At 32.3% G+C, this 9316-nt stretch overlaps 1 protein-coding gene across 5 annotated transcripts in view; it reads left to right on the top strand.

The window, feature by feature from the left end:
• JAK2 (Janus kinase 2) overlaps positions 1–8705 on the top strand; it is a 143938-nt gene extending 135233 nt beyond the window's left edge. For 4 of the 5 annotated variants that reach the window (XM_054519394.2, XM_054519396.2, XM_054519395.2 and 1 more), the window contains exons 22-24: positions 3629–3746; positions 6977–7090; positions 7327–8702. In XM_054519394.2, the coding sequence (XP_054375369.1) occupies positions 3629–3746; positions 6977–7090; positions 7327–7434 (340 nt within the window). In that variant the 3' untranslated portion in view covers positions 7435–8702. 5 annotated transcript variants of the gene reach the window in all.
• Positions 8706–9316: the final 611 nt, after the last annotated feature.

Raw genomic sequence — 9316 nt, 5'->3', positions numbered from 1 at the left:
CTCTGCCCATACATGTGAAAAAACCATGAGGGCAGTCAGGATAAGCTTAAGATGATATATATATCTGGCATAATTAATTTCATATTATGAAAATAAGATAATTTCTCATTACTTAATTTGCAATAAATAATACAGAGTAAAATATGGCTAAGATTATAACTTATGAAGTAAGGTATATGGTACAAGACATGGTTATTCCTTCAATAAATGTGTTAGGGGGGAAGTATGAAGTGAATTCTGATGTATGACTTTGGGGAATAATTAGAAGCAACTTGTATGAAAATCAGAAATAACTTATTTTTCCTCATGATCAAAATTTTCATATGTATTTAATGAAAACAAAAAATATATACTGCTAAAAGCAAATCAGATAGGCAGTTAGCATATAGTTTTATTTTTATATTTGCAAGTAGAAAATAAATATTTTATACAATGAAATGAAGTTCATTAAATTTTATGTAAATATTTTAGAATATGAGTTGATAAAATAGGTTTTAGCTAACTTATTGAATAATAAACACTGTCTTAGTCCCTTTATGCTGCTGTAACAGAATACCTGACAATGGATAATTTATAAAGAACAGAAATTTATTTCTCACACTTCTAGAGGTTAGGAGTCCATGAAAAAAGTGCTGGCAGGTTCAGGCGTCTGGTGAGAGCTGCTCTCTTCTTTCCAAGATGGAGCCTTGCTGCTGCATCCTTCAGAGACGAGGAATGCCATGTCCTCATGTGGACAAAAGTGGAAGGGCAAGAGGGGCCAAATGCTGCATGAAGCCTCTCATAAGGGCCTTAATCCTATTCATGAGAGAGAAGCCCTCATGGCATAATCATCTCTTAAAGGCCCCACCTGTTAATACCATCACATTGACAACACCTGAATTTTGGAGGAGACACATAGCAAACACTAAATCTGAAGTCTGAAAGAACTCACTTAATTTTTATTCACAGGATTTTGCCCATGATATCATTTTTTAAAAAACTCAGTTTCATTTAAAAGAAACTTTGTTATCTATATTGTTTTTCTTGTTCGAAAAGGCTCTTTTGTTTTAAGCTAACAATATGTTATAACATGTCCTAGGGGTTGATGCTAATAACTGGGGGAAAAAAGTGCCTCTGCTTAAATGTTTTAAAAAATTGGTGAAACAGGATTTTGGACTCCTGGAGGATCCTTTACTCTTTTTACTATAGAAGTACCCATTGGATGATCTTTGTACATTATTCTTCACCTTGTTTGAATACCTCTGTACTAGTCATGAGATAAGGATGTGACGTAAACTGTAACAACGGGTTAGGAGACTGATTGGAGATATTTCTAAGCTATACTCTAAAGGGACTTAGTGGGTCATTAGACACTGGAGTGAAAGATGAGTCAAAAATAATTAAGATTTTCAACTTAGTTGGTCATTAGACACTGGAGTGAAAGATGCGTCAAAAATAATTAAGATTTTCAACTTGAGCAGTTAAATAGATTGTGATGCTATTTATTCCATAAGAAAGAAAATAATCAGCAAGTTTTGGAAAGAGGATGGAATTCTGTTTGCCTATAGATCTTTAATGTGGAAATGTTCTAAAAGTCTGGAGCACTAAACAAAGGTCAAAGATATGGTTATAAATTTGGGAGACTTTAATATATAGGTGGATGATACTATAAGGGAAAGTTTTTAACCAAGAGAGGAATAAATCTGATGATGAGACCTTGGGAAACCTTCAATTTAGAAGAGGCAGAAAAGTAGTAGTAGTGTTGGGAAAGTATAATTGAAAACAAAATCTCCCAACCCAGAAAACCTTTCCACAAAGATAGAAGGAAAATAATTTTATGATTGAGTAAGCATTAGAGCAGGATGTGATGTGTATCACAAGCAGTCCCCTAAGAGATTTGCAAAGACAGAAGGAAATCTCACCCTTTTATATAGCCAACCTGATATAACCCCTTTCATTCAAGTTCTTAGGATAAACATTAACTAGTCCTCAAGTAAGAAGACTTGACAGCACTATTTGTCACATACGTAGTTTATTCTAAATTCACTTGGTAATTGGAGTGACTTTGCTAATTGGCTTTATACAAAGGAAAAATACACTTTTCATATCTTCATGAAGGAGATAGTTTTGCAGCTTGGAAGGAGGCTCCTGCTGAAGTTAGGCTTCTACTCCCACAGAAACTGGGAGTAAGGGCGCTACCTTCCTTGATGACTGTATTCCAAAGAGATAGTTACAGGTTCTTGAGAAAGACATTCATGGGTCATAAAACTGGCAAGAGGCTTTGAAGCAAGAGATTTTTAAAAGATTTACATATATTTCAAAAAGACAAAGAATTTACAAGTTTTCTGAATGCTCTAAGAACAAAGAAGGAGGAGTCTTTCTTCTTATTTTCAACAGGGGGAATTAATTTTGTTTCTTTTTAAATTTGTGTTTACCCTTACATAAGTGATAGAACAGACAGAAAAAAACAGCTGTGGAAATGTGCGGGAAATTACAATGAGTGCTATATGAAAACCAGAGGAAGAGCATATTTTGCAAGGAGTGAGGGAATAGTGCTGTCTTCAAGAACATTGCATTCCCCTTGTGGAATAAAACTAATGTACATTTGATAATAACATAACTAGATATGTAAAATTTGTAAAGACTAACTATAAAAAGAATATAGCATTAGGATGTTTAATTATGTAGTATGGACTGCCAGTACTATAGGAATCAGTGGCCTGAGGGCAATAAGACCTGGAGTAGGCAGGGAAGGATTTGTGGAAATTAGGAAACTTAAATGGGATTTTGAAGGAGAGATTAAATCTATGTAATTCACATTTTTAATCTCATCAGTCTAAAACACATCTCTTTAGCTGTCTCTATAATAAAGATAAACTTAGCAATGGAACCATGATACTCACAGTCCACTGGGCCAAAACTTTTCCTTGGATAGTGTTAATACTTGAGTGAACAATGACACCATTGCTGTGACTTTTTACTTTCTGTATTCCTTCTCATAGTCACCCCCTCTTCTGATTAACAGGTTCTTTCTTTTATAGCTTTAAGTCTTGCCTTGGAACCATTTTTTTTCCTCCAGCATACTTATATGGATTCATTTAAAGCTTAACTTGCAAAGAGCAGCTTATTTTCACTTCTTAGTAAGGTACTCTGCAGTTAACCTTGGTGCTGTCTACAGAGACAAAAATAAATTTCTTTGGATTTTAGTTATCTTTCTATGTCAGAGATTCCCAAGACCATCCCCAGGTTGACAATTTGCTAGGAAGACTCACAGGACTCAGCATATATCCATATTCATGGTTATGATTCATTATAGGGAAATAACACAAAGCAAAATTAGGCACTCTCTGGCACATACTAAAGTTACAGACTCCCAGAAGAAAAGTAGATGTTAGCATAAACCGTATTGTTTGTACAAACAATCTAGGCATAGTGAGTCACTCTTATTTACGGAATTGTGGAATCCCTCCTGAAATCTAAGTTCACAGGTGCCAGGCAAAAAGGCCCTTTTAATCATAGAAGCCTCAAGCCTGCTGTGATAACTCTTTTCTCTACACTTTTTTTTTTAAATTTATACAATGATTTGCAGGTAAAATCAAGAGTCCACATATCAAGTAACTGTCTTTTAAATGTTCTTCATATATTACAGGTATGCTCCAGAATCACTGACAGAGAGCAAGTTTTCTGTGGCCTCAGATGTTTGGAGCTTTGGAGTGGTTCTGTATGAACTTTTCACATACATTGAGAAGAGTAAAAGTCCACCAGCGGTCAGTGTGCTTTTTATTTACTTTCAGTTTTTTGTTTGTTCGTTTGATTTTTATAAATTTATGGGGTACAAGTACAATTTTGCTATGTGCATACATTGCATAGTGGTGAAGACAGAGCTTTTAGGGTATCCACCACCTTAATGACATACATTGTACCCCTTAAATAATTTCTCAGCATCTACCCCACCAGTGGCTCACCCTTCCAAGTCTCTATTGTCTATCATTCCACATTCTACGTTCATATGTATACATTATATAGCTCCCACTTATAAGTGAAAACATGTGGTATTTGTCTTTCTATGGCTGATTTGTTTCACTTAAGATAATTACCTCCATCCATGTTGCTACAAAAGACATAATTTCATTCATTTTTATGGCTGAATAGTATTCAATTTTGTATGTATACCACATTTTCTTTATCCAGTCATCCACTGATGGACACTTAGGTTGATTCCATGTCTTTGCTTTTGTGAAGAATGCTGCAATAAACATACAGGTGGAGGTATCTTTTTGATATAGTGATTTCTTTTCCTTTAGGTAGATACCCCATAGTGGGAATGCTGGATCGAATGGTACTTCTATATTTAGGTCTCTGAGAAATCTTTATAATGTTTTCCATAGAGGTTGTACAAATGCACATTCTCACCAACAGTGTATAAGAGTTCCCTTTTCTCCGCACCCTTGCCAACATCTGTTATTTTTTCTCTCTCTCATTTTTTTTTCCATTCTGACTGGAGTCAGACATATCTCACTGTGGTAATTTTTTCTCTTATTTTTGTCATTCTGACTGGAATAAGGCATATCTCATTGTGATTTTAATTTGCATTTCTCTGGTGATTAGTGATTAGCAGTTTTTCATATGCCTCTTGTCATTTTGGGTGTCTTCTTTTGAAAAATGTTTATTGATCTCCTTTGTCCACTTTTTAACACGATTATTAGGGGGTTTTGGCTGAATTGCTTGAGTTCCTTATAAATTCTGGATGGTAGTTCCTTGTCAGATACAAACTTTGCAAATATTTTCTCCGATTATGCAGGTTTTCTGTTCATTCTGTTGATTATTTATTTTGCTATGCTGAAATTTTTTAGCTTAATAAAGTCTCATTTGTCTATTTTTGGTTTTGTTGCCTATGCTTTTGAGGTCTTTGCCATGAATTATTTGTTTACACTTATTTCCATTAAAGTTTTCTCTAGTTTTTTTTCTAGTATTTTTATAGTTTCAGATCTTATATTTAAGTCTGTAATCGATCTTGAGTTAATTTTTCTATAGTGATTAATATGGGTCCAGTTTCATTCTTCTGCATATGGCAATCCAATTTACCAGCACCATTTATTGAAAAGGGTGTCCTTTCCCATACTGCCCAAAGCAATCTGCAGATTCGTGCAGTTCCTATCAAAATACCAATGTCATTTGTTCACAGAATTAGAAAAAACAATCCTGAAATTCATATGGAACCAAAAAGAGCCCTAATAGCAAAAGTGATTCTAAGCAAAAAGAACAAAGCTGGAAGCATCACATTACGTGACTTCAAATTATATTATAAGGCTACAGTAACCAAAGCAGCATGGTACTCATATAAAAAACACATAGATCAATGGAACAGAATAGAGAACCCAGGAATAAAGCCACATATTTATAGCCAACTGATCTTTGACAAAATCAACAAGAACATACATTCAAGTTTTTTTTTTTTTTTAACATGAGAAAGGATTTATCCAAAGAATAGTAAGCCTAGGACTCACTTTAGAGCTTTTATTGCTTATTTTTAAGGCAATATCCAACAAAATAACCCCAAACTTATTCATAAACTAGCTTGAATTTTTAAAAAGGGGGTATTGGGAAACTAGTTAGTATAGTCTCTTAATATTACTTTTATTAAATCCAGTAAGCTCATTCATTCTAGGAATTATTGCATAAGTTAAAATAAACCTTCCAAAGTATTTTTTCTCTTGGTCATCATAGAATTTTTTTTAATATGGAAAAGTATGAAAAAATAAAAGTCTTCTCTAATGCAATTACTCAGAGAAGACCACCTCAATATTGTGGTGTGTTACCTTTCAGGCTTCTTTTTATTTTGTGTATAAAAGTATATACAAAAAAGTATATAAAACTTTTATAACTTTTATAAAAGTTCACTTATATAAATATATATTATTGTATAAAATTAAGGTCATACTGTGCAGTTTGCTCTCCTGCTGTTTCATGAAGTATTACAGCATGGGTAATCTACTGTATTAGAAAAATGTACTGCAAATATGTTTTCTAATTGCTGAGTAGCATTCCATCATAAGGCTATATATGTCTGAACAATCATTTTCCATTCTTCAGTCTTTTAAGTAACACTTCAGTGAACATAGTGAACATCCTCATGCATAAATATTTATATTTATCTCTGATATCTTAGAATAAAAGTATAAGTTATGAACTAAAGATTTTTTTAATTCCAAAATGCTTTCTAGAAAAGCTGTGCCAGATTATATCTCAACAGCAATGCACAGGGATGTACATTTCATCATTTGCCAGTATTGGTTATTATATTTTTATGTACTTTTGCCAAGTTGATAGGGGAGAAGTTATATATATTTTAATTTCCATTTCTTTTATTAATGTGATTGACTATTGCATTTCTTTTCTTGATGTCATTGACTATATATTTGTTGGGTGTTTAGGGTGGGTATGTATATATGTGAATTATCTCTTCCTGTGCTTTGCCTATCTTTATATTGGTCATTTTTTTTTTCCCAATTTATAAGAGCTATCTATATTGAAAATAAGTAAATGATGTTTAAGTATTTTCCTAGCTTATAATTCGATTTTAATTTTATAAACTTTGACATATGAAAGTTTTCTTTGTTGTATTTATGCTTATTCATTCATTTTTTCTTATATTCTCTTTTATATTCAACTTTTTATTTCAATTGAAATGTAATATAAAAATATGAGTTTTTTAACAACAAAAAACTCAAAGGAAATATGTTTTTAGTTCATGTGTTTTGAGCCCTTCTCAGGGGATTTGTGTTGAGTTTATTACAGCTATGGAAATGGAAATTATAGAAGTTCCATATTTAGCAGCCTTATGTTTTTGATCCTAAAAGTAGTCTGTTTTGAAAAGGTTTGAAAACATACAAAAGCACACATATACTAAATTTTTTCCCATTGACTGGAGGAAATTGAGAAGGAATTTTGCTACAAATTAAATGTACAAAAAATATTGAAAGTGGGTTTGTTTTAGGAATTTATGCGTATGATTGGCAACGACAAACAAGGACAGATGATCGTGTTCCATTTGATAGAACTTTTGAAGAATAATGGAAGATTACCAAGACCAGATGGATGCCCAGATGAGGTAACAATTTTTTTTTAATCCACGGTAATCATGCATTTTCTTTTACTTTTACTCAAGGACTTCAGTTCACTTCCTGAAATTTAATTTGCGGAGCTTCCAGATAAACAGCATAATCAGATGACTGTGGAACAAGGCATGGTTATGACATGTGCCCTGTATTGAAAATTAATGTCTTCCACCAACTAAAAGATGGCCCTTAGTGTTCATTTAATTTTGGTTTATTTTCTCCTTTACAGATTTATATGATCATGACAGAATGCTGGAACAATAATGTAAATCAGCGCCCCTCCTTTAGGGATCTAGCTCTTCGAGTGGATCAAATAAGGGATAACATGGCTGGATGAAAGAAATGACCTTCATTCTGAGACCAAAGTAGATTTATAGAACAAAGTTTTACATTTCACATTGCTGTGGACTATTATTACATATATCATTATTATATAAATCATGATGCTAGCCAGCAAAGATGTGAAAATATCTGCTCAAAACTTTCAAAGTTTAGTAAGTTTTTCTTCATGAGGCCACCAGTAAGACATTAATGAGAATTCCTTAGCAAGGAATTTTGTAAGAAGTTTCTTAAACATTGTCAGTTAACATCACTCTTGAGTTGAAAATAGACTTTTTCAACTCAGCTTTTTGAGACGTGAAAAAATTATTATGTAAATTTTGCAATGTTAAAGATGCACAGAATATGTATGTATAGTTTTTACCACAGTGGATGTATAATACCTTGGCATCTTGTGTGATGTTTTACACACATGAGGGCTGGTGTTCATTAATACTGTTTTCTAATTTTTCCATAGTTTATCTATAATTACTTCACTATACAAACAAATTAAGATGTTCAGATAATTGGATAAGTACCTTTGTGTCCTTGTTCATTTATATCACTGGCCAGCATTATAAGCAGGTGTATACTTTTAGCTTGTAGTTCCATGTACTGTAAATATTTTTCACATAAAGGGAACAAATGTCTAGTTTTATTTGTATAGGAAATTTCCCTGACCCTAAATAATACATTTTGAAATGAAACAAGCTTACAAAAGATATAATCTATTTTCTTATGGTTTGCCTTGTATCTATTTGTGGTGAATGTGTTTTTTAAATGGAACTATCTCCAAATTTTTGTAAGACTACTGTGAACAGTTTTCTTTTAAAATTTTGAGATTAAGAATGCCAGGAATATTGTCATCCTTTGAGCTGCTGACTGCCAATAAGATTCTTCGATCTCTGGGATTTATGCTCATTAACTAAATTTAAGCTTAAGCCATAAAATAGATTGTTTTTTAAAAATGGATAGCTTATTAAGAAGTACAGCAGGTTAAGAATTTTTTCCTAAAGACTGTATATTTGAGGGGTTTCAGAACTTTGCATTGCAGTCATAGAAGAGATTTCCTTTTTAGAGGGGAAATGAGGTAAATAAGTGAAAAAATATGCTTTTTAATTTTATTCAAGAATGCCAGTAGAAAATTCATAATATGTATCTTTAAGAAAAATGAGCATACATCTTACATCTTTCCAATTAAGTATAAGGGGTTGTTCGTTGTTGTCATTTGTTATATTGCTACTCCACTTTAGACACCATACCTAAAATAAAATATGGTGGGTTTTTCGTGTGTGTGTGTGTTATTTATACAAAACTTAAAATACTTGCTATTTTGATTAAAAAGAAAATAGTTTCTTTCTTTATTTTTAGTGGTATGTTCTACTTTTTTGAAACTTTTGTACTGAAGACTTCTGATTTTGGGTTGAAGGGAAGGAAAAGGAAGAAGTGTTTTTTACATTCATTATACTTAAAGCATTTTAATAGTTCTGGATGCAGAAATCATCTAAAATGACAGTGAATTAGGTTTTAAAAAGATTTTAGATTTTTTTGAAAGTTTAATTTTTATTTAATTTGTAAAGACTCCTCAAGGATTTGTATATGCAACACAGTTAAGAGATCTTCCATTTTACTACCTTTCAACTGAAAAATAGCCTATGATACAATATGCTTGATTTCAGATTTTCATACTAAAACTTAACTACATACTTAAAAGTAGGTTCTTATCAAGGGTCTCTAACACTGTTTTTTAAAACAAGATGTGAACTACCTTTTCTTAAACATTTTTAAAATGCTTCATCTTTTAGTTTTATATAAAGAATCCTACATGTACATTCTTGTTTTTAGAATGGGATGACTACATTATAAAATTCCAAGTTTCCAAGAGACTTCTTTTCATTGAG

Source organism: Pongo abelii, chromosome 13 (assembly GCF_028885655.2).
Source record: "Pongo abelii isolate AG06213 chromosome 13, NHGRI_mPonAbe1-v2.0_pri, whole genome shotgun sequence".
NCBI classification, from domain to species: domain Eukaryota; kingdom Metazoa; phylum Chordata; class Mammalia; order Primates; family Hominidae; genus Pongo; species Pongo abelii.
The sequence above is the reverse complement of the archived record's forward strand: the minus strand, read 5'-3'. Positions and strand labels throughout refer to the sequence as shown.